This window comes from Eschrichtius robustus, chromosome 16, assembly GCF_028021215.1.
Source record: "Eschrichtius robustus isolate mEscRob2 chromosome 16, mEscRob2.pri, whole genome shotgun sequence".
In the NCBI taxonomy this organism is placed as follows: domain Eukaryota; kingdom Metazoa; phylum Chordata; class Mammalia; order Artiodactyla; family Eschrichtiidae; genus Eschrichtius; species Eschrichtius robustus.
Window position 1 is genome coordinate 64,216,875 of NC_090839.1, and position 26,835 is coordinate 64,243,709.

Below are 26,835 nucleotides of genomic sequence, written 5' to 3' on the forward strand. Positions count from 1 at the left end.
AACATGCACATAATATCCTAAAAGTGTAAATGTTTTAATAGCAAACATAACTGGTTTTTAAAAAATGTTCAATTTAAAAATGGAACTCTATCTCTGGAATTAATTTCAATGACTCTTGAGCTTTTAAAGATTCATTAAAATCCAAGCAATTGCTAGTATTTTGTTCTTATTAACTTGGAAGTGGAAAAAGAGTTACTATGCACTGATTAAAGCTCCCACATATCCCAGAAAAATAAAAGCCCAGAGATTTGCAGACATAATAAAAGTTATTTAAATTTCATGCAATTTTAATAGCCATGAGTATAGTTATAGGACGCTGCAGGACAGTAGCTATGCTCTGTCCATAAGATGTGGCCTCATTCATGAAATGAATGGCAATTTTACAGTTAAGAGAACAGGATTAGATTAATTTTTATGTTTTGTGACTGACTGGAAATAAATGCAGTCTGACTAGGCTTTTCTTTTCTGAGGCAGAAGATTACAGGGAAGGGACATGTCATTAAATACACAATTACAAAGTATCATCTTATTTAGAGAAACGAATCTAAAAGAGGCCAAGTCTTTGATAAAGGGGGCATCCAATAAACCCAGAAAGTGTCCCTTCCATTCCCCATTTATTCTCATTAAAAAATTTCAAAGTTGTGACACAGTTAAAACAGAAAGTCAGCCTTTGATCTAAAATCCACAATGCTGCATTGTGGTTCATCCAAATCATAATTTAGCAAATTTCAAGAAAAAAGTCAATTTCGAAAAATTGAGAAAAACTTACACTGTGCTTGATTCTATTTATCACTTAACTTTAGTCTGTGCAGATTCTGATGGTTCTAAAAATGTGTTCATTTAGTTGCTGGATGAGATTTAGCTTTAATCAGCAAGGATCATCCAGCCTTTAAAATTACTAATACAAACAAACAATAAACTGAGTAATTTGTAGAACTGGCACTTGCAGTTGATACAGTTTTCATATTAGATGCATGCAGCTCTTACAAATACTAAAGGAGGCATTTCTGCCAGGTCTCAACATGCTGTCTTTATTGTAAATTCCATTAATTTAACAAGTTAATGGAATTTTTTGTAGGGGTACAATTTTATTATGCTTTATACTTATAAAAACTACAGTATGCTGTTCTTGTATTTTAAAACCAATTACTGTGTTTAAGAAATCATGTTAAAATATAAATTGGCAGAAACTGGTAGACCTAATAAAGCAGTGTCACAGTTGCATAAAGATATTGTATGTATGCATTAACCATCAAAAGAAGGGGTCAAACTAATTTTCTTTTAATACAAACTTGAACATTGTTTGTAAATGCCTCATTTAAAGTAGTGGATAAGGAAAGTTTAGAAAAGTCCAAGTAATAAAATGTACTCAATTACTTGGTAAAGTTAAAAAGCTAATGCAACAATGTTACATCCAGATAAAAAACATTATTCAAAAGCAATTCAAATACCGAAAAGGGTTTCAAATTGAATATTTTATTAACATGGTAGTTGTCTTTGTAACATGTGCACACACACTCGCACACTCAGAATGATCTGCCTGGGGGAAAACAAGACTAAGTATGCCTAAGGGGAAATGAAAAATAAAAAAATTCCTGGTAGGTTTTCATTATTGTAGGCAATAATGTCCACATCACTTACAAAGCTATTGCCAAATCTGTCCAAGGAAGCAGAGTTTGAGAGGGGAAGAAAAAAATCTTGGGAAAAATTCAACAGTGGCATAGCAGAGCTCTCAATATGAGAAAGCTGACATAATGTGGACTTTTGCTGTGAATTTTTGTCTTTGCAAAACATGGGGAGAGGTTTGTCAATGGGCAGAAAATAAGAGTAGGCGGTGTGAAGTAGGCTTTTGCAGTCAATTTTCCTCACAGTATTGTGCAGCGTCATCAAGAAAATGCTTAGTCTTTCTCTGGAACCAGTTTCAGAACTTTTCCAATTGCAATGGTCTTACCTAGAAATGAAATTTTTAAAAAACCTTTTCAGTAGTTAACAGCAAGGCTATTTAAGATATTAAAACTTATTATTTTAAATCATATTTTAAATCATTATTTTACAATGTAAATTACTAATTAACTGGCTTTACCATCAAAGACATGATTTCTGATTAATGGAGGGGAACTGAAGATATGATTTTCTTTCAGAAATCTATGCTTGGAGAAGTAAAATGTGGATATCCGTACAATGGAATACTATTTGGCAATAAAAGGGAATGAATTACATACAGTACATGCCACAACATGATTGAACCTCAAAAACATGCCGAGTAAAATAAACTAGACACTAAAGGCCACAAACTATATGATTCTATTTATATGTCGTGTCCAAAAAAGGCAAACAGAAAAAGTAGATTTATGGTTGCCTAAGGCTAGGGGTGGGAATAGGTGGTGACTTTGTAAACAGGTATTAGGGTTCCTTTTTAGATGTTCTAGATGTTATAAAATTAGAATGTGGGGATGACTGTACAACTCTGTAAACATAATTCACAATTGTATACTTAAAACAGGTCAATTTCATGGTATGTAAATTATCTCATTAAAAGCTGTTAAACAGGGCTCTCAGTCCTATTATAAGAGATACAAAACCCATGTAGATCTTGTGAAAAACCTAAAAGCCAACTACTCTTTAGAAAGAAAAAAAATTCTGGGGCTAAAAATTCTTGCTACATTAATTTCTTCTGCCTGATTTTATCAGGTAACTAAAATTCTCATTTTGTTATATTAATGGGACAAACCCAGTAACCAGTTTCACCAAGAAGAGTTTTAAGATAATGACTTCAGATGGATACCACCTTCATACAGATTTCTCCAAAATAAGGCTCAGGGACCATATTCATCGTATTTCCAGTGCTTGGCATGGCTCCTGCCATGCAGTAGGTATACAGTAAAGTTTTTGCTGAATGAAACTGGAACTAATACGTGAAATGACTATTCTGTATTTCAAGTGAACCATGAACTTTTATGTAAAGTTTTCCATAGTCTTAAAATAGTTATCTAAGTTAATATAACAATCTATAGAGAAATGTTTAATAAAAGTCATTTTGTTTCCATGATACCAGAGTTTCATGGCTGTGAGATAAGAAAATTACAGCTGTTCCAATCCATTCAGGTAGGCAGAAATGGACACACACACAAAAGAACATGAATATTAAACTTCTGAAATATTAGGTGTTAAGACTATCAATCTATGTACCCCATTTATCTCCCCCCATTTCAGTGTGGTTAATGTTTATCATATTTGATTTTAAAATGATTTCTTCTGAGCATAAGAAAAGATGTCTACCTCAGAGGCTTGCTTAGCAAAAAATTTGCTACAGGATAGAGTCCTTCAAGATGAGTTTTAATCACACATATTACAGAGGATTTCATCATAGAAATGTCTTATTTAGTAATAAATAAAATGACTCTCAAAACCCACTGCTTGCAAAATATTAAAATTAAGATTATTCATCTAGAGCATCACTACTCAGATGTGGTCAAGTCTGTCTGCTGTTCAACTCATTCAACTCATAAAATATTTATTATATGAATATATTATTAAAGAAGTATCCAAGTTTCCTATGAACTTGCAATGTGCGCTGCACTCAGATGAAGATTACCAAAGCTAAGCATCTTAAGATATAACACTAGACATCAATTTAAAGGCTTACCCTCATCTCTTAGAGTAAAACGACCCATCTGAGGGAAGTCTTTAAAGGTCTCAAGGCAGATGGTTCCTGCTGTTCTCAAGCGGGCAATGCATACTTGATCTTGTTTCACAAAACGGGGTCGAGTCTTACTTTTTTCTCCTGATTTTTTGTCTACCAAGCAGATTAAGGCCTATCCAAGAAAAAAGGATGAGATTGGAATAATGTCAAATAAAAGAATCTTTAATACTAGAAGTGCAAATAAGAATACATCACTGTTGCTGATCAAAAATTATCAAGATGAAATGGTCTTAAATCAAAAACCTCAATTATCTTAAAACTCACTGTTATTTCGACTTCTTCAATACAGGTATGGATATGCAGCACCGCATTATAACCTGGGCAGATGATGGATTTGTGCTCTATAATCACTATCTGTCAAACAAAAAAATTCACATCTTTATCCCTAGGTAAAAAAGAATTGAATGTGTAACTCACAATCTCAATAGGGCACCAACTTATTTTTGTGTTAGAAGTGGTAGATCAGGTTGCCTTACCTCCAAGCATGAACTTTGATATCCTTACCTCACTGATCTTCTTGGCAAGCACACAAACTTTAAAGACACAGGCAGACTTTCTTCTCTGGGAAGGCTTTCCTCTATACTCCCCACCAAGGAATTAATCATTGCTGCTCACATGCTAGGTTTTTTCCTCCTAGATGTGAACTTATAGTTTTATCCATTTCCCAGTATCCAAGGTCCAAAGTTAACAACCTTGTATCTGACATCAAAATCTAACTTGATTAGTCATCGTATCTTAGAACTCAAAAATTCTGCGAGCTGTACCAATCACTTACTCTTTCATTCTCCTGGGGAGGTCACGTTGCTAACGACATGGAGAAATTACGTGTGTTTTTCTGTCTGGAAAGTTATTTGCTCTGAATGAACAGACAAACCATGACTTCCAAGGCAACTACGCTCTACTTAAAGTGAAAAACACTTTGAGCAAAATGTAAGTATCAATATATATTATCAACAGGAAATAAAAAACAAAAGGGAACTTACAAAGAATACTACCTACCCAGTACTTGTACCATCTTAAAGACTTTATGTGTATGAGATATACACATCACAGTTTTGATCTCTATATATGGTTTATTCTATTTCAGTTCCCCTTCTGCACACAATGGCATGTCACCAATGATGGGGACAAAGGAGATTTAAATTCTAGTTTCATTTAGACAGTGAACATCATCATGATAATTACAATAACTGGTTTACCTGGGCATCAAATGTGCGACCAGAATGACAAAGATTATTAGGATCACAAAGTATGAACCCTGGAAGAATCTCCTCCTCTTCAATTCCTTTCAGTCTGATTTTGAGGTTTTCACCTGGGGCTACAGAATCAGTTTCTACATCATCGGAAAGGATTCCAAGAACTTCCACGTTGTGCTTAAAAAGAAACCAAGATTGGAGATTTTTTGACACATTCACTGCATTATAGAATGGAAAATTATCTGTTTGCTGAAGACTTGCAAGTCACATTTTTCTGTGGTTGTTGATTAGCCAAAATAATTCTTTGAGTGTGAAGAAACTTTATAACATTTGTATGACACGAACTTAATGAAAAAAATCATATCCTAGAAGTACAAACTGCCAATTAGAAGATTTATCTGTCACATCCTAATAATTTCCAAATAGAACAAGTATAAACTAGCATTTGCCTTTTTTACTTTTTCAAAATTACAACATTAAATCTAAAATTTGGATTTTAATTTTATGGATGTAATTTTTATTATTATTATTGTTAAATTCCAAGAGTTAACAGACATAGCTTCCATTACCTATCAATCCCCCAAACATCCAAAGAATGTACTTTTCTAAGGTTTTTTGAACAGCTAAGCTTTAAAGCACATTGACTGTTTAATAGGTAGTTTCCTTTTGGGGTGATGAAAATGTTCTGGAACTAGACAGTGGTGATGGCTGCACAATACTGTGAATGTACCTAAATGTCATTAATGGTAAAATTTATCTGTCTTTTACCACAATAATTTTTTTTTTAAAGAGCATATAGATGGGGAAAAAAAATGTTAAAAGCAATACTCACTAGTATTCCCTCATTTTATTCCACTTCTGCCCTTGGAGGTAATTCATATTTTTAAAACACATGCCAGAAAACAAACAAAATAAAGCCTTCAAGACAAAAATGAACTTTCTCATGATGGTAGACATACAGTAGAGAATCCAGAATCGTTACATTCCATACCAGAATTCTACAAACTGTCACTTGCTAAACTCTAGTAGTTTCCCCATACATACACATACACAAATAATGGCTTTCTTTCCCAGAAGGCAGCTTATACCTTACTGATACCTGTCTGTTGAAATTCATTCCAAGAACTGGTAATATAGCCATATTTGCTAGCAGATTCTTTACAGTGATGGGATAAAGGGGTAGAAACTAGCAGTTCCACCATATACAACTAAACAAGTATTGTTTAATACTTTTTGCCCAAATAATCCAGCATAATAATTCCTCTCCCCAAATAAGGACTTTTATAGCTAAACAAAATAGAGCAAGTCTAATCTCTAATCCATACTTATGAAAAATTAAGATTAAGACCAACAAATTCTTAGTTTATGAAAGGTATTAAGGATTCTACCTACTCTAAGTACCTCACATAAGTGGAGTCATACATGATTTATCTTTTTGTGTCTGGCTTATTTCACTTAGTAGAATGCCCTCCAGGTTCATCCATGTTGTAGCCTATGTTAGAATTTCCTTCCTTTTTAAGCTGAGGTAATATTCTGTTGTACGTATACACCACATTTTGTTTGCTCATTCATCCATCAAAGGACACTACAGGTTGCTTCCACGTTTTGGCTGTTGTGAATAATGCTGCTATGAACATCAGTTCTTTGTTTTTTATTAATTAATTAATTTTTGGCTGCATTGCATCTTCGTTGCTGTGCACGGGCTTTCTCTAGTTGCGGCGAGTGGGGGCTACTCTTCATTGCAGTGCGTGAGCTTCTTGTTGCGGTGGCTTCTCTTGTTGTGGAACACGGGCTCTAGGTGCGTGGGCTCTAGGTGTGCAGGCTTTAGAGCGCAGGCTCAGTAGTTGTGGTGCACGGACTTAGTTGCTCCGCAGCATGTGGCATTTTCCCGGACCAGGGCTCGAACCCGTGTCCCCTGCAATGGCAGGTGGATTATTAACCACTGCGCCACCAGGGAAGTCCCTGAGCATCAGTTATTCACGGTCTGCTTTCAGTTCTTTAGGGTATATACCCAGATGTGGAATTGCTGAATCATGATTATTCTATTTTTAATTTTTTTGAAGAAATGCCATTATGTTTTCCACAGCAGCTGCACAATTTTACATTCCTGCCAACAGTGCACAAAGGTTCCAATTTCTCCACATCCTCACCGGCATTTGTTATTTTCTGGGGTTTTTGATAGTAGCCATCCAGATGGGTGTGAGGTGTTATCTCACTGTGACTCTGATTTGCATTTTCCTAATGATTAGTGACGTTGAGCATCTTTTCATGTGTTTTTTGGCCACTGTACATCTTCTTTGTAGAAATGTCTATTTAAGTTCTTTGCTCATTTTTTAGTCAGCTTGTTTTCTTTTTGTTGTTGAGTTGTAGGAGTTCTTGATATATTATGGATAGTAACCCCTTATCAGATTTATGATATACAATTTTTTACCCACATTCTGTAGGTTGCCTACCTATTAATTTTTTAATGTAAAATAGCCTGGCATCTACATCTTTTAAAACATTTCATTCTGTTCCACTGAGACTCAGGGGACTAGTGAACTCAGTGAACTGAGTTTTTAAGGCTTGATTAACAACTGTAAGGTATGCTACACTGACCTGCTTAGTTATTAGTATAAAGTGACAGCTTCTACAAGAACTAGTATATTAAGGCCCTTTACCTTTAGCTATAGCCCAGCTCTAGGTTCACTGGCCCATAGTAAGTACTTTTCTTTCTATTGTGATAAAATACTCATAAGGTTTACCGTTTTAAACCATTTTACATTGTACAATTCAGTGGCATCTACATTCACAATGGTGTACAACCATCACCAGTATCTGGCTCCAAAACACCTTCATCACCCCAAAAGGAAACTCTATACGCATTAAGCAATCACTTCCCTATTCTTCTTTCCCAAGCCCCTTGCTGCCATCTCCACAAGCAAACACAACTTCTGTGACTGCTGAACAGACAAAATAGAGCAAGGATTCAAACTGACCATTATTTCCATTCATTTATCATTGACCTTCAAGTTGCAGAGATAATTACCTTAGAAAAAAGATACTATGATAGGATACTCTGATCTCCAAGGCATCAAGAAACGCCAAAGTATAATTTGTAAGGTTCCAATTATACCTAAACAGTACACTGACAATTACCTTTTGTAATTCACTGTGCCTGGAATACGCATGGTAAAGAAATTCTCAGGGGACCTCCCTGGTGGCACAGTGGTTAAAAATCCTCTTGCCAATGCAGGGCACACAGGTTCAAGCCCTGGTCCAGGAAGATCCCACATGCCGCAGAGCAACTAAGCCCATGTGCCACAACTATTCAGCCTGCGCTCTAGAGCCCACAAGCCACAACTACTGAGCCCATGTACCACAACTACTGAAGCCCACGTGCCTAGAGTCCGTGTTCCACAACAAAAGAAGCCAACACAATGAGAAGCCCGCACACCGCAACGAAGAGTAGCCGCGCTCGCCACAACTAGAGAAAGCCTGTGTGCAGCAGCGAAGACCCAACACAGCCAAAAATAAATAAATTTATAAAAAAAAAAAAAAAGAAATTCTCAGTTAAATCTTAAAGTCTCTATTTGGAGGTTCTGATGATTCAGGCCTGTTTTCCTACATAACTAATACCTCTAGATTGTTAGAGAAGTCCTCTGGAAAACAGGTAACAGTTTCTTAGTAACACATCGTCTGCAATTATCAGCAACTGAGCAGTCAGAAATAACACAAAGGAATAGCTTGAGATTTCTGCATGTTACTTAATGAAACCCTCTCCAATAATGAAGAAATTACAATAAGGTAGAAAGAAAGAGGGAAAGACCCATTTATGATAAAGGCAAATCCTCTTCTCCCAAAATAAATTAGGAACATAGGTTAGACACATTATTGTATAGTACCCAACATAACTATGTACAAAAAATAAAAGGAAGCTAATTATATCATGATTAAAGCTGAGTTTTCATCCCTGGCTCACTTACTAATCCAGCGTGTTAACAGAAGCAAGTCACTTAACCATTTACTTCCTATAAAATAATGGAGTTGGGCTTCCCTGGTGGCACAGTGGTTAAGAATCCACCTGCCAATAGCAGGGGACACGGGTTCAAGCCCTGGTCTGGGAAGATCCCACATGCCGCGGAGCAACTAAGCCTGTGTGCCACAACTACTGAGCCTGTGCTCTAGAGCCCGCGAGCCACAACTACTGAGCCCGCGTGCTACAACTACTGAAGCCCGTGCGCCTAGAGCCTGTGCTCTGCAACAAGAGAAGCCACCGCAATGAGAAGCCTGCTCACTGCAACTAAGAGTAGCCCCTGTGCGCAGCAACGAAGACCCAATGCAGCCAAGAATAAATAAAAAAACAAAAAAAACACAAAAAAATGGAGTTGAAGCTTTCATGATGATGCACCTTTTAACTCTAACATGGAGCTAATACTGTCCCTTCTCCATTTGTCAATAAATAACATCACATATTCTTGATTAAATTTTGTACTTGACATTAATAAAACATAATCCTGGATTTAAAAAGTTGTTTCTTTTAATGAAATCCCTAAGATTGAAAAGTTCTGGCTCCTTGCCAATATTTTCAAGAGAAAATTTAAATGAGCAAGAGCATTACTAATTCTTACCTTGTTTGGCATCATAACAAGCTGCTGACCTTTACAAATAGATCCTGATTCTAGCTTTCCCAGGACCACAGTGCCCATATCCTGTTTAAATTTAAAATGAAAAACCAAATGTCAGGCTTCTATTACTACTCTACAGCAGTTCAACAACCCAAAGTGAAATCTTGCAGGGCTTACTCATAAAAGAAAATCTTTGGCTCAAGTGGTAGAATGCTTAGGATTAATCTTAAACACAGGTAAATACTCTATATCTGTGTCATAAGCATAGGTATAATTATAATACTAATAAATAAGTAGGCTTAGGATTTAAAAAGAAAGCACACGGCAGGAGACAGGGAAGAATTTTACGTTTGAAGATCTGAATTATTTGTTCAAATTCAGGTTCTCTCAAAAATATCTGAGACTTTTCTGTCTTTTATAAAATTAGAAAAATACTTGTTCAAGAAATTTAGCATGAAGCTAATCAAAGAATGAAGTGTTTGAGAAGGGCAAAATATTACGTATTGGTAGTGCAATACTTAAAAACCTATTTAAAAATACTGAAGCTTATTTTTTCTAAAGATTAACATCCAGTGTTGGTGAGGCTATGGAAAACTAGCACTCATATACTGCTTGCTGGTGGTCATGTAAGTTAGCACTGTATTCTGGAAGGCTGTTTGTCAGTATCCATCAACTTTAATACACAAACCCGTCCAGCAGTTTTACTTACAGGAGTCTCTCTCTAAAACTGATCATTGACTCACTGGAAAATAGCTGAAATAAACTAAGTTTGTTGATTAAATTATGGTCTATCTATATCACTGAATAATATATAACCATTAAAAAAGAGACATCTATGTTATGTTGTTAATTATTAAAGTTATTTCATAATTTAAAACAAAACCATTTATCACCTCCCATAAAACCCAAGTTCCTGAACATTTTGGGTACCTTGTACTTATCCACAATTGGCAGCCTGATTGGTCCATCAACTGATCTATTGAAGTTTGGCAAATTATCCAGATATGGAATAAATGGTAATCCACTGAGAACATAACAAATATCCATTATAGAGAGTCAACATAAATGTTAAAATTTTAAGAAATTACATGACTCTAACTTTATACAAAAAAAAGTGGTTATAACAATATTTCCATTCTACCCATGTACTCTTCTCATTCAACCTTTTTATTATCCAGTTCATTTCACCTATTCCTCAGAAAATTAAAAAAACAAAATAACAAAATAGCTCAATATAATGAAAAAGCTTCCCCATAAACTTATTTTATTAAAATTGAGAAAAGTATTTTATGGCAAATAGCCCACATGTTGTAATAAAATGACTCCACTCTATTACTTAATTTTTATGGAGTTTTCCAGCTCTGAAATCAGGATTCTATAAAATATTAATAGTTTCCCCTTTAAAACTACAGTATATGGATTGGGAGGCTTAACATTGCCAAGATTGCAATGCTCCCCCCCAAACCGATCTACAAATTCAATGCAATCCTTAGTAAAATCCCAGCTGCCTTTTTGCAGAAATTGATGAGCTGATCCTAATATTCATATGGAAATTCAAGGGACCCAGAACAGCCAAAATAATTTGGGGGAAAAAAAAAAAAAAATCAAAGACTCACACTTCCCAATTTAAACACTCATAAAGCTAAAATAATCAAGACTTTACCTTACAAAAAATTAATCCAAAATGAAACACTCCCCTAAGAGCTTCAATAGGCTTAAATGAAAGTAACAGAGCTAACTCTTTATGACTGGATTAGGCAACACTTCCCTAGGCATGACACCAAAAGCACAATTAAGAAAGAAAATAAACTAGACTTCATCAAAATTAAGACCTTTTGTGCTTCAAAGGACACCATCAAGAAAGTAAAAAGACAGCCCACAGAATGGGAGAAAATACTTGCAAATCGCATATCTGATAAGGGACTTACATCAGGTGAGTAAAGTACCCTTAACAACTCAATAACAAAAAGACAACCCAATTAAAAGACAAAGGTCATGGTTTTTTTTTTTCCCCACGGTATTTTTAATGCCAAAGTTACAGTCAATATTTTCTTAAATTACTTATTAAGACACAAACTTTTAAAAAGTTTACTTACATGTACCAAGGACAGAAATCTGATTGGTCTTTAAGATTTGCTCCAGTCAGTCCTGAGCAGGGCATGAAGTGAATGTCCTTTTTGGGATTGAAGCCAACTTTTTTCAAAAATGGCACTAGTTTCTCTTTACATTCTTCATATCTATTAATATTTATAAATAACTCAATTATAATGTAAAGCAACTGAACTCTAGTTTCAACATTACATAAATTAAGGTTTAGAAAAACCCCAGGGGAAAACATACAGTAACAAAACCATCCTTTATTCCACTAACATGTCTATAAAAAAAAAAAAAAAAACAGTAAGACATCCAAACTTACCTCTCATTGCTCCAATTTACTGTTGGATCATCCATCTTATTAATAAGCACAATTAAGTGTTTTACACCTGCTGTCTTTGCCAACATTGCATGTTCTCTTGTCTGTCCTCCTTTTTCAAATCCAGTTTCAAACTCTCCTTTCCTGGCAGAGATTACCTATTCCAAGAAACCAAACAGTTTATTCTTACACATTCAGGTACACTCTTCTAGCAACAAAACACCTTTCCTTTCAGTTTTATCAGAAGCTTCTTCCAAGAAAATATAAGTAAATGAGTTATAACATACATACTTTTGAACATCACAATGTCTAAATGCTTTAAGATTTTGGTAAATGTTTCTTGATTCCCAATTCTCCAAAATCTAGTATGCCTTTATATTTTAAAATTCAAATATGTATGTGATTTAGTGCTAGTACACTGACCATCGCCTGCCAAAAAAATTGCAAAATGACTGAAGACCTTAAAACGGATAATTTCTTATTCATTTTTGTACCCACAGTACATTTACTGGGTACAAAATGGATTAGGCTTGGCAGTCAGTGGACACTAATTTCTGGCACAGTAAGAGGTAATAAAGGGTAGAGAAAAACTGAAACATTTTCATGAGTAAATCAAATTATGAAGATTTCTTGGGCAGATTAGAGAGACAAAAGTGAAAATTGTGACTATGTATATATTATAGTTCACCGTAACCTAAATTCTAGCTTTTAGAAGGTAAATTCAAATGTTTACATTTTAAGTTGGGCTGTTAACAAATACACAGATGAATTGGAAATGTCTTTCCTTACCAGTACAGCCAAATCTGCTTGAGAAGCACCACCAATCATATTTGGGACAAAACTCTTGTGGCCAGGGGCATCTAGAATTGTAAAATGCTTCTTTTCCGTTTCAAAATAGGCACGACCCACTTCTACTGTTTTACCCTTGTCTCGTTCTTCCTGGTTTGTGTCTAAGGCCCAAGATAAGTACCTGAAATAATTTTAAAGTAAGAATAATACTGGTAAGAACATGAAAGTTTTAAAAATATTCTTCTACCAACATTTAAATCATGAACAAGACTGGGTAGAAATAAAAATTAAATGACTAAAACTTGTATTCTTGTGATTCAAACACTCAGTGCTTTTATATATATCCAGTGTCAATTATATATTCTATAAGCAAACATTATGTATGAGAACAAGCTGACAACATACAAAGGAAGACTATTTAGTACCAATGCCAATATCACCATGAGTTAAGTAATAAGTTCCTTTATATTTCATTTTAAAAATCATCTAGCACAAAGTATAATACAAATAAGGCTGTCTAAGGGTATCTTTCAAAAGTAAAGGCCACTAATCCACCATTTGGGAGCAATGGTTACTTGCTAAAAATTATTTCGATATTTCTTCGCTATATACGAATTACTTATATAAATTTAAACCATCTGTAACAGTAGGTGTTAACTTAGATGACATCATCCGTATTTCATAGTAAGTAATCCATTTTTTAGTATTATACTGATTAGGATTTTTTCCCTTAACACAGAAATACAATTAAAAAAAAAAAGACCATCAATGTCCTATTTAGATAAAGCTTGTTAACTTAAAAAAAAATAAGGTTAGAAAGAAGAAAAAAGCTGACCCTTTCTCTCACCATGCAAAGGCAACCACTGTCAATAATTCCATCTATTCTTTTTTCATTATTCACATAATGATCATACCCTAAGTGCTATTATGTTACCTGCTTTCTCCCCAAATTCCACTGTAACATCAGTTCTATTCCTGGTTACTATAAATTCTATAAATGAAATTTTAGTGGCCAGGTAAAGACTTAATTAAATAGATGTTTTATAATTTATCCCACAAGTCTCCTATTATTATCCTGGATGTTTGGATGTTCCTAGATTTTCTCTGTGTAAAGTTATGAAGTCATCAGGAACTGACCTACTAGGTAGTATGAGGGGAAGGGAAACTTTTCCTTTGTTATGACACCATTTTAGACCTCATGAACTTACATCTTAGTAGACTACAAAAGCATTAAGTAGGCAGAGTTTCCTTAAAAGTAATTTATAGTGTCATAAAAGTTTACCAAGTTTCTCTGTTTTTTTCTTTAGCTTCTCTTTCATATTTCTCAAGTGTCCTTTTGTCAACCATTCCAGTCAAATACCTGAAAATGTTGAAAGAAAAGAGAAACAACATTTAGTTACTCACAAATTATTCAGTTGTGAAGTTAGGAAACCTTTAAAACTCTTTTGAGGGGAATTTGAACTCCACAAAAAGCTACTTTAAAGTACAAGTACCATTGGGGTAGATGCTGAAATTATGGAACGTTCCAGTGGAAAAGATATTTACAGTCTCAAATTACTTCCCCCAAGATAATGGGGGAAAAAATAACTTTCCAGTGGAGAATTCTGGCAGACAACACCTTAACTAAGTAATCATGGCTATTATCACCAGTAATAAATAAAACATACTGAATATTGCTATTTTGTGCACCCTGATAGGATGCTCTGTTAAGACCACAACATACCTTCTGTGACATTCTTATCCAAAATGCATACCTCAATGTAATTGTTAACATCAGTCAAACCCAAATTGAGGAGCATCTCATAAAATAACCAAATAACACTCTTCAAATTATGAAGGTCATGAAAGGCAAGACTGAGAAAATGTCACAAGTTGGAGGAGACTAAGGAGACTTAACAATTAAATGCAATGTGGAACTCCAGAACAGAAAAAAACGACACTGGTGGAAAAACTGGTAAAATTCAAGTAAGATCTGTAGTTTAGTAAACAGTATTGTGCCAGTGTTAACTCCCTAGTTGTGATGATTGTATTATGGTTATTTAATATGGTAAAATTAGTTGTATAGCAACTAACTCTGTACTGTTTTTGCAACCTTTCTGTTAAGTCTAAAATTATTTCAGAATAAAAGTTTAAAAAAGCTAATGTAAATACTGTATAAAAGAAAATAATTCCAACTGTTGTCCAAGCAATTATGTCTTACTAATACATTTCAATATTTAATATTTTTAAAATATTAGTCAAAATGAGATTATAAATTTTTAAATAATTCTTTAGTAATACCTAACTGCTTCCCTTGACTCAATCCAAATCAAATCCTGTTCTTAGCTTTAGTCTCTATGTGTTCTCTGCAGAGTCATCTACAGTGCATACTTCTAACCATTTTGGTATAGAATCTTGGTGAAATGCCAATGAAAATTCCAGCCCATAAGCAAAAAATATACACTCTCCTAAAACACAACATCAACTGGGCCTGTCACTTCCTTCCACAGAGCCTTAGGTAAGGATTCCTGTGTAATAGCCTGCTTTAAGGTCTGTTGTGGAAATTTTCAAAAGTAATTGCCAAGATTACTGATTAAGATTACTTAACAAGGCAAGACAATAAAGATATGCCCTCTGGATCGTCTGATGACACAGCTTAAAGAAATGAGTCTAATTTAGGAGAGATTAAAAAGACATTTTAATTATTTTTCAATTCTAGAACACATCACTAAAAGTCAACCATGGCATTTTCATACCTAGATACCTTCTATATGTGATAAAAAAGCTATTCAGCATGTTAGCCAGACTGTCTTTGATTAAATCCACATATATTCAAGGAGTTGATGAATGAGGAAAAACCCGTTCCCCAGATTCATTATTCCCAAGAAAATCATATTTAGAGCAGACTAAGATTTCTTATTTCTAGGGTTCTATATTTTTATACACAAATCTAAAAGACAGCTATTAGAAATACATTTAATTAATGTTCCATGAGACTCTTAAGATATTTAACAAAAAATATACTTACATTATTTGTCCTCCAATGGTTGACTTGCCAGCATCTAAAAGTAACAACATCATCAACAATAGGCAAACCGCAGGTGTAATAAAAACAAAACACCATCACTATATAGGAATACAACTAAAGGTCTGTTTAACATCATAATTACAGCTTGCAAAAGCAACTGCAAGGATAGGAATTTGGGTCATAAGCTCTGGTTAGTCACCTTCTCCCTTTGAAGCTAAGACCCCCTGAAGCTCTGCAATGACTTAGCGCTACTTTACTGATAAAGAAAGAGACTTTAACAGATTGCTCCTTGACCTTCTGCAGCAGCAACAGAATATGAATTACCCAAGAGGAGCCTTGAAGGAGAACAAAAGTAGCCAAAGACTCATGAACTACATTTAGGTAGTCTGCTTTTTCACTTTTAGCCAGTATAGGTGTTCCTTTACAAATTTCAAAGGAGTTCTTGCTACTAAAAAAAAGTAGAACGGTGTATCATCAAATTCAGGGCAAGGCAGAGATAAGATAAAGGGAAGAAAAAGGGGCACATAATTCCCTTATTTTCTTCTCACTTCTCTCTGACAAGTGAGATTGGCAGAGAATATCTGAATAAATGAAATAGGGTTTGGTTTTGTGTGCTAAACCAGCAACCTGACAACATCCAGAAGTTACTCCAAATTATTCATTTTTTGCATACACAAAATTAAACTACCTAGTAAAGTTAATACCGCAAAATCAACTGAAGTTCACACAAAAAATATAGGCACATTTTCTATGCTATTAATTAACAGATGTCATAATATGCTGAGCCATCACCAGTGGTCTATAGACCAGTTATGCATTACATACAAATATACTGAAGCTTATTTTCTTCCAGCTTCCATGCCATCACAACCTTCAAAAATAAAGCACTGGCAATGTTTTGCCAGCTAAAAAAAATCTATTGAGTTAAAAATCAAGACATTTTGGATTAATTTAGTTCAGTTTCACGAAACACTTCCGAGTAGCTAAATAAGATGTTCTATGTTTGATGTACCCAATAACTTTGGTCATTTCTTATCACTGCTATGAGTACAACTTACCTACATGCCCAATGAATACTACATTTACGTGTTCTTTCTTAGGAGCACCTGGCGGTGCAACCACAGATTTAGGTTTTGGTATTTCCTCTTCCTCCTCCATCATTTCCTGGGCACTTTCCTCTGTGGGCCTTCCATCTCCCAAGGAACCACTCCCTGGCTCTGCGTCACTTATTTCTTCTTTGTGCTCCCATGATTCTTCTGGGGACATTTCTGTCTCCCCGTTTTCTACTGAATTAAGACATTTTAGCTTAGTATTCCGAAAAACATTTATCATCTATACTTTAAAACACAGATGCTTTCAAATAACAAATAGAACTTAACATATTCAGTTCCATTTCCTAACCTCTAGTGATACACAAGCAAGAAAATCTCTTTCACAATAGAAACGGACAAGCTAGCCTCACTGCTGATATCAGAGCTCTGACTCAGAGACTAGAAGAGACTATTTTAACGTAGCTTCATCTTCATAAGGACAAACAAAACATGAACAGCAGATCTAACATTCCTAACAGCCCAGTTATTCCATCTTCAAGATGTCCTGACAGTAGAAGAAAGGGGAAGTTCCAAATCAGAATACAAAAAAGTGTGAAAAGATTTAATCTTTTCTTTTTCCTCTGCAAGTAACAGAACTTTGATATTGATGTTATTAATCACCTTGGGAATATGAAACCCTTAAGGGTAAGAACATTACAAAAAGGAAGAAAATTTTCACAAAGTAAATGGATCAAGTACAACTATTCAAACTGACTTTAGCATTTCCTCCATTCGATTCTTTTATATTTGCCATCAATAAATTTATCATGGCAGTGTTAATGCCCAATTAGTTCTGCTTTCTAAATCCTAACAGCAAAGACTCAGTTTTAAATGTAGGCATTATAATAAGCATAACACTTACATTTGCACCTTAAATCTTGAGAGTGAAAGAGTTTCATATTACTGTATTAATATGGTCAGAAATTTTCTTACCAACAGGTTCTGAAAGTTCCATGCTAACAGCTGAATTTGAACCTAGACAAGAAATTGAGATATAATATACATTTACAAAATAGTATCTAGCTTTACACACCACAGACAACTTAATGTTTTCTGAATTAGATGTTCAAAGAGTCACATCATAGAAAATTACCTTCACACAACAATGACTGTTCCTCTTGAGAAGGTTCCACAGGTGCTGTTTAATAGAAATAACTTCTATTAAAAATTGAGACCTATACATCCATTTTACTTATCTTTTAAAATACAGGAAAAATAGAAGTTCAATAACAAAACAAAAACCTCAATAATTCAGAACAATGGCAACTAATTAGGCTTTCAAGTTAGAAGCCTCTGTTTAACTTACTAAAAAATCTACCCATCACAACCAATTTTAAAACATTTTCAGTAACTGAAATGTAAAACCATGTTTATTCTCTGAATTTGCTTCATAAACTTTTCCTTTACAGATATTATAAAAGTAATCTGCAGCCCAGCACAGATCAAATAAGTAAGATTCTGCTCAACAAATACACATTACTTCTCTAGATTCTCCCTTGGTAGCTCTAGCCCAAGAAGGCAATGATCAGTCCTTTTTAAGATTCTATAATCATATGTATTATCAAGATCCTTGAATAAATTCTGTTCAATACCAATAAAATTAAAAGGACATTCATATAGTCTCTGAAATGCATATAGGCCCTTACATCATCTCAGAAAAAGTGATTACAATGATGCCAGTTTTGTCATATATTAGAATTCTAAGGTCAAGCAACAATCCAGTTTCCACAAGTGTCATACTGCAAATCTTATGACATCACTGGAAGAGATGTATGTGAAATATACTCTAATACCCCAATACATAAGTTTATTTTTTATATCTGATAAACCTAAATGATACTCCAATATCTAAGTACTCTTGCTTTAAAGAATACACAAGATGTACAAAGACATCAAAGAATTTGAAGTCACATGAATCCTGCACACCAATAAAGAATAACCTGCAAAACTCACACTTAAAATCATTGCTCAGAGGACATGGGGATGGGGAGGGGGAAGGGTAAGCTGGGACTAAGTGAGAGAGTGGCATGGACATACACACACTACCAAATGTAAAATAGATAGCTAGTGGGAAGCAGCCGCATAGCACAGGGAGATCAGCTCAGTGCTTTGTGACCACCTACAGGGGTGGGATAGGGAGGATGGGAGGGAGACGCAAGAGGGAGGAGATATGGGGATATATGTATATGTACAGCTGATTCACTTTGTTATAAAGCAGAAACTAACAAAAAAATTAAAAAATTTTAAAAATAAAATCAACACTAGTATTATTGTATTATGGGATAGAATCTGGAATTCTACAGCTGCAATTTTATTAGATCTAAAATAACTGAAATACATTGTTGATTTGTGTGGAAAAAAAAAAAAATAATAAAATAAAATAAAATCATTGCCCAGAAAGTATTAACACCCATAAGTCAACAAAATTTTGGGCCCAATCTTCAATAACATGAAGTGCTGAAGAAAGTAATTCCTGGGAGCTCCCTGGTGGTCTAGTAGTTAGGATTCCAGGCTTTCACTGCCATGGCCCTGGGTTCAATCCCTGGTCAGGGAAATGGGATTGTGCAAGCCCGCACAGCATGGCCAGAAAAAAACAAAAACAAAAACGTAATTCCTATCCCTGAAAGGTAAAGGGCAACCAATTTTTTGAGGAAAGAAGTGACATGCTAGCCAAGTGTTACTTAGGAGGATCATTCTATGGTAGTGCATAGACAAACCAGAGAGGTAAAGACTACAAGGCAGAAAGACCAAAAACACTACTTACAAAAAGTATCCCATCAGGACAAATAAGCAGTACAATTAGAGGAGGTGTTAAGTGCAAAGATAATGGGAGCAATATCTGACAGGAGTAGGAAGAATGGAAGTATGAAAAGTCTAAGATGACCCCAACTTATGTGGTTAAGCAGGGTATTTTAACAGAAACTGGGGGGAAAAAATCCTTTGAACTCAGTTTGGAAGGTAACAGGAATTGTACTTCAGACGTTAAGATACTTATTTTGTTTTCCTATTTAAAAAGTGTATAGGTAAGATAAGGAAAAACTACTCAATTTTCAGAGAAAGCCAGGCAGTGCTAAATGAATCAAGTTCATATACCACCCTAGGGATGGAGGAGGTGGCACAGGGTAGTAGCAAGAGGGCAGAACTGAGCTGACTCCTGGCTTTAAATCCTGGCTTGTCATTTATAAATTATGAGATACAATTATTTCATTGGAATCATGGAAATGACATGCCATCTGCCAGACAAGATTAAATGAGAGAATACATTTGTATAGTATCAATTAGATAACTTGTGGCACCTAGTAGATATTCAACAAATATGAGTCTCCACCTCCAAACATGGACTGAGTATCACTTCAATTCTATCAGCTAACATGGACTGAGTGTCTATTATGGGCTGGACCAGGATAAGAAGCACTCACCAATCCATAGGGTGCTGGAGGTAGGGCTGAAGGTGGTGGCAAATTACCCTAACTCCAATTAATTTGTATTGAGCCCTTATGTGCTAACTGCTATCTCATGTAATTCCCCTGAAGACCCTATGAAACAGATAACTACTACATATCAGACTCAACTGGGCTTTTCCAAGTTATGGAAGTGCCATCTTGCCCTTCCTCAGACAGCCCCTGTTGAAAATCACTCAGAAAAACTAAACCGAGTAAGTGATGATGTACAAATGTTTTAAGGCAGGAAAAGACTGAGATAACTGGTATGGTGGGCTCTCCTGTCACTTATTAAGATGACCCAAACTGCAAGTGAGCTTTATAAAATGAAGTAGTACATACACCTGACCACCTAGTTCTAGAACCAACTCTTAAATTTACAAATATACAATACATGCATTAGGCTGTAAGGCGCTTCTCATGACAGTGACATCAGTCATGAGATCACCCCCATGGATGCATAATGCAAAATCTGTTCATGGTTTTTCAAAGTATCTTAACTTTCATAGTATGTTTGTTTTAAGTTTATAAAGCTTACAGAGTCAAGTACCAAAAGCAATTAAATGCTTAATATACACCTCATGATATTATTAAAGGGGCCCCAAATAAGAAGTTGACCATAGTTTTCCCATGGTGGAAAAAAGCTTTCCATGCATTCAGACCACAGGTAACATTATAAACTTAATGGCAATGCTAGAGACATTTGCAACGTGATGGATGTTTTTGGAATAATGAACCAGAAAAATCCAGATATAATAAGATGTTCCTTAAATTTAAGCTCCTCAATATAGTTGTACCCAGTCTCCACACACACACACATGCAACCCCTTCTTGTTCATTCTACTCTGGTCTTACTCATAATGCATATCACATCCAGATTTACTGGCTACTACTGATCCTGGACTTAGCATTCTACTAGGCCCAAAGTCATTTGTTTATGGTTAGCAAACAGGTGACTATTTTCTCAAGTCCTGCATGGTTCATATCTGTTAGTGAAAGAAAAGTAAACCTCCCAAGGAATGAAATTACGGTTTCATATTTTCCAATGGTATCTCCATGGTCAGAAACATAATCTTATCAAGTGTTCAAAGGAATAATTCTAATTAAGTAGGAAAGTTATCAGAGTGTATGAGTGAATAAAACTGCCACACCCTAAGTTAAAAAAAGAAACAAATAATTGTGGTAAAATTATTACCACAATTTTTAAAACAAGAAAAGATTTTACCAAAAAACAGTCAGGCAACAGTACTGACTGTGTTTTAACACAGATGATAATCTGGGTCTTAAAATTGCTAGTTAAATTTGATCATGGTGAAATAAGCCAGTCACAAAAGGTCACATGTTATACCATTCCACTTACAAGAAATATTCAGAATAGGTAAATCCAGAGAGGCAGAAAGCAGATTGGTGGTTGCCAGAAGCTAGAAGGAAAGGGGAATGGGAAGTAACTGCTTAATGGGTACAGGTTTTCTTTTGGGGTGATAAAAATGTTTTGAAACTAGACAGAGGTGATGGTTTTTACAACACAATGTACTGAATGCCACTGAATTGTTCACTTTAAAATGGTTAATTTTACGTTATATGGATTTCAGCTCGATTTTTTTAAAGAATATAAAAAAGTTTTTAAAGATTTGATCATGGATCAAAGGACTTCAACATGGAGACTCCTATTTTGCCAATTCACAGTACAGCACAAGTTAGTCAAGAACATACATGTGGCAGGTAATGAAAGCCATGTTTTAATTCCGGCTACATGTTTTAAACACAAACGTATGGCCAATTCTTGAAAAGTGCTTAATCCATATATTTCATAAATAAGCAATTTAAATCTGCACTGCTTTAGATATAAAACCAATCTCTAATCCTCTTTACACACTAAATACAGATATTTAAAATAGCCATCCTAACTAAAACATCTTACGCCTGTTAGCTAAATGGTGTGTTCATTAAAGAAGAAAATAAAAACAACTTCAGTGCTGTCACAGAAGTCACAAGTGTCCTACACTGCATGGAAGTGAGAAACAGTGTGACAATTCTGTGCAATACGAGTTTCTACAATGGTGGAAATGTGCTATATCTGTGCTGTGATGATAGTCACTAGCCCCATGTGGCTTTTAAAGCACTTGCAAGGTAGCTTCTGTGACTGAGGAACTGAATTTTAGATTTTATTTAATTTTAAAATTAAATAGCCATATGTACACAGTTCTAGCTCCTCTGAAGGAGTAGTCTCCTCAACTGCGGTAGGAACTTGCCTTATCTGGTTTTCCACTTCTGTCCCATTCCCGGTCCACCCCACCACCCCGAAGGGCTAATGAGCTCTCTTCTGAACTCCTCTAGGATATGACCCTTCTTTCAATTATAGATCCACCCACACACATAGCTTAGTTCTTGTTCCCTAGGAGATTATGGACTGCCAGAATGACTGGTTTTCTGAAATATGGAGACTTTTTTTTCCTCTACTCTTGTGATCTCCACAGGTTGGCACAGTGTACTATATAGAATAAATATACAGTTAATTTTTACTGAATTAATTCAGGCAGTTTCCGTTAGGGTTCAGTAGAGTAAAAACAATTTTATATGTGCCGATTTTCTAAGAAAGGAGTTAGAGAAACAATATCCAAGAGATGTTAAAGTACAGCTTGAATAAAAAACTAAAATTCTCTAGCACACAGGTGACCATGTAGTCTTACCAAAACTGCAAGCTGAGGCATTTTTCTCCCACAGACAACACTGTTAAATAGTAAAGGCAGACATCAGAAAAAAAAAGCCCATAGAACATATACAAGTGTCCCCGGTTTTGCCTTAACTACCTAACACTCTAAAAATAAAAAAGCACGGGCTTCCCTGGTGGCGCAGTGGTTGAGAGTCCGCCTGCTGGTGCAGGGGACACGGGTTCGAGCCCTGGTCTGGGAAGATCCCGCGTGCCGCGGGGCGGCTGGGCCCGTGAGCCACAACTACTGAGCTTGCGCGTCTGGAGCCTGTGCGCCGCAACAGCAGAGGCCGTGATAGTGAGAGGCCCGCGCACCGCGATGAAGAGTGGCCCCCGCTTGCCGCAACTGGAGAGAGCCCTCGCACAGAAACGAAGACCCAACACAGCCATAAATAAATAAATAAATAAATAAATAATAATAAAAAAAACAACACACAATGTTACAGACAGTGGTGAACAGAGCTGTTTAAAGTATTCTACATGATTTCCTAAAATGTATGAAGAAGTTATTTCAAAATATTACTTTAAATTAGAGCATTGCCTACTTATGACAATGTCACCCAGCTACTACTGAGAAAGAACATGGAGACGGTGCTATAGTGCACAAACTCATAGGCCCAGTTTCTGAAAAAGTGTCTCAGCCAAAAAGATCTTTTAATATCCAATCACAAGGAAACCAGTGGAGTTACTATTACTAGGAATAAGCTTTGAAATCATACCTAGATTCTAATCCTTACTCCTCCATTTATTCATGGATGTCACCTCACCTGTTTATTTAGCTTCTCTGAACCTTAATTTTCTTATCTGTAAAAATGGGTCAACAGTACCTATACCTCAAGAGGTTGTTGTGAAGATAAGGGCATATTAACCACGTGGTAACTGCTCAATAAATTTATTATTACGAGCATTTCAAAGCCCCATAATAATTACAAAAACTTTTAAGAATGAAATAAAGAAAAGCAAATTCCAGGGCCACTCTCTCAGAAAATCCATGCTGGTTGTAGTAATTAGCTCTAGGCATGCCCTTTTTTCCCCATTATTAAACAGCATGGTGTGGCAGAGAGAGCACTATATTAGCGCTGGTAAATTTGGATTCTAGACTCAACTGTGTCCTTAAATCTGTGAGTGACCTTAGGCATTCACTCAGCATCTCTAGGCTGCAGTTTCGTCATCTGAAAATGAGATTGTATTACTGCCAGGTCATTTCTAGCCCTAACATCCTAAGAACCTATTTTCTAAGAACCTATTTACTCAGTCACTAAAGCAATGCCACGTATCAACCTGGTTAGGCTTTTCTGTAGAGTAACTAAAATTCCCCTCTTTTTCAAACAAACCTAAAAGATAGTCTTATTTATGATTTATATCCTATCTACTGCAAAAACAATGAGATATTTAATTTCAGACACCACAAAAAAGTACAAAGAAAACAGAAAAACACCCATGTGCAACCAAACTCTGCAAAGAAGATGGACACAGACTACTTAGCAGTACAGTAACCCACTGGAGTTCTATAGAACTAGTCAACCGGGAAATTTCCCCGGTGACATTCTAAGGTATGCACTTTTTTCTTTAAATTGAGGTAGAGTTGATACACAATATTACATAAGTTTCAGGTGTACAACACAGTGATTCACAATTTTTCAAGGTTATACTCCATTTATAGTTGTTATAAAATACTGGCTATATTCCCTGTGCTGTACAATATATCCTTGTAGTTTATTTATTTTATACATAGTAGTTTGCTAAGGTATGCTTTTTTTGTTTCAAGTGAAGTGACATACAATTACTTTGTCAGAATGTGGTCTGGAATTTGGTGTGACCACTCTCAAGCTAGGCTAGTGAAAGATGCTCAAAAAATCCTTGCTAAGTGTTCCTCTCACCTAGGAAGTAGAGTATAATGGGCACTGGTTTAACTTGGAGTACTGTAACGACTAGGTTTCCTTAGAACAAAGTCATTTATGGAAAGAACCAACTACACATCTGTAGTCCAGCCACGCTTTGTTAAAATCTACTGAAAACAAGGACACAACTTTTAAGAAGCTTTGGTATGAATCAGCAACTGACAGCTAAAAAAGGAGTCTGAGGACCTCAGAACAATCAAGGACCTTCAACTAGTAGCCAAATTCTTGCTTCCCCAGCATTTCTAAGAACTGTGAATAGAATGATGAAATTCTAAATTAACATGCCCAATAGACAGCCAGAATCACAGTAACTCACTGCTGTTTGATATGAAATAAACAAGCCTCTACTTACAAGTAGTGTAAAGATGACTGATGCTCTACTCTAGCAAATTTCTAACAAACTTAAAGTACAGAAACACAAGAAGGATGAATTTTATATGTTAATTATAGCTCAAAAAACCCACCTCCAATCTTATGGTATTCACAAAGAACACTCAGTAGAAAACAGATCTTTGGTTTTAAGATTTCACGACTGAATTTATATAAGGGTACCTGTGAACAATTCTTCTCAGCTTTGAAAGCCCTCTACACCCTGCACCTGGCCCCCTTACCAAGAAGTGTCTTCCATTAGAGTAAATTGGGAAATTGGGTATCTGATCCCTTTTTAGACTCCTTGAGAACCAGTTCTCCATCTTGGTGGTACCACTTCAAGTGCCTAGCACAGCATCCTGCCTTCTGTAGGCAGGCAAATGTCTGTTCACTAATTGCTATACATATATCTGAGCAAAACCAGAGATTCACATCTCAAAAAATTTCATTCTAATACCGCTAACTCACCCCAAAAGTTTATCAAATCTCTTTTTCCTTCCTTTCTCTCCAATCAGAAAGACAACGCTATTTTAACACTTTAAGACATTTCCTCCCCAGCAAAAAAAAAACAAGGCTAAAATCTGTTCTCTACAATATTTCCCTAACTCGCTGTAATACGTTTTAATTGTTATCTTTTCATGCAGTACAATTCCAGAAAAGGTGAAAAATAAACAAAGGACACACAAACACACACACAAAAGCAAAAAGCACTGAATAAAACCTGCGCTAAAGAAGGTTTATTCACATGGGAATTCCCTGGTGGTCCAGTGGTTATGACTCTGCTCTTCCACTGCAGGGGGCACGGGTTCCATCCCTGGTCAGGGAACTAAGATCCCACATGCAGTGACATGGCCAAAAAAATAAATAAATAAAAAATAAAGGTTTACTCCCAATCAACATTTCTAACAGTTTAAACAGCTTCTCAACATGGCGTAGCACTAGCGGATGCCCTCACTTGTTCCCTATATCCTCACACCTGAGCCGTTCCAACATGTAAAATCATGAAACAAGAGCCAAAACCGAATGATCTCTAATAATCAGTAAGTCAAGGTAGGAAAAGAAATAATACTCCAGGAACAATACTTTCTCTGATCTCCTCAGCCCACTTATCCCATTCACTGTCCCATCTGAAAAATCCTTTCTATTAGAATTGTTTTTGCAGGCATTTCAGTCACATAGGAAAAGAAAAACAAGTATCAAGTGGAGAACCATATCTATCATCTATGTAAACTTAACTGTCAGTCAGCTGGTGTTCTTTAACATAAAGTGTAAGAGCCCTTCAGGACAAAACAACCATTACTTTGACTCTGGATCTTCTCTACTCTGGTGGCCCTGAGGAGGTCACCTTTGGGAAAATTCAGTGATTAACAAGCATCCACCAAATGGGGACGGTAGCACAACTTAGTGAATATACTAAAAAACCACTGAACTTTTAAAAGGTGAATTTTATGGTATGTGCATCATAACAATCATTAAAAAAAAAAAAAGGTCCCTCCTCCACAAGGCATTCAGCAAAAACCAAACACTACAAAACAGAACTTTTCTCTTTAAAATTCAATATAATTCGTTATATTTGGGAGATAAGCCCCCTCTAAGGGCTCACTGGGGA

General features: G+C 35.6%; 1 protein-coding gene across 2 annotated transcripts in view; it reads right to left on the reverse strand.

Annotated features, from left to right (window-relative positions):
* Positions 1–1,460: 1,460 nt before the first annotated feature.
* Positions 1,461–26,835, reverse strand: part of GSPT1 (G1 to S phase transition 1) — a 29,066-nt gene continuing 3,691 nt past the window's right edge. Inside the window, exons 2-15 of one of the 2 annotated variants that reach the window (XM_068525199.1) lie at positions 17,900–17,944; positions 17,740–17,781; positions 16,774–16,998; positions 15,716–15,749; positions 13,991–14,068; positions 12,709–12,889; positions 11,923–12,077; positions 11,603–11,743; positions 10,437–10,530; positions 9,510–9,590; positions 4,903–5,076; positions 3,968–4,057; positions 3,647–3,815; positions 1,461–1,951 (exon numbers count right to left, since the gene is read on the reverse strand). In XM_068525199.1, coding sequence (XP_068381300.1) covers positions 1,899–1,951; positions 3,647–3,815; positions 3,968–4,057; positions 4,903–5,076; positions 9,510–9,590; positions 10,437–10,530; positions 11,603–11,743; positions 11,923–12,077; positions 12,709–12,889; positions 13,991–14,068; positions 15,716–15,749; positions 16,774–16,998; positions 17,740–17,781; positions 17,900–17,944 — 1,562 coding nt within the window. In that variant the 3' untranslated portion in view covers positions 1,461–1,898. Of the gene's footprint in view, positions 1,952–3,646; positions 3,816–3,967; positions 4,058–4,902; positions 5,077–9,509; positions 9,591–10,436; positions 10,531–11,602; positions 11,744–11,922; positions 12,078–12,708; positions 12,890–13,990; positions 14,069–15,715; positions 15,750–16,773; positions 17,002–17,739; positions 17,782–17,899; positions 17,945–26,835 lie in introns of both variants that reach the window. The other variant, XM_068525198.1, reaches the window with a different exon arrangement.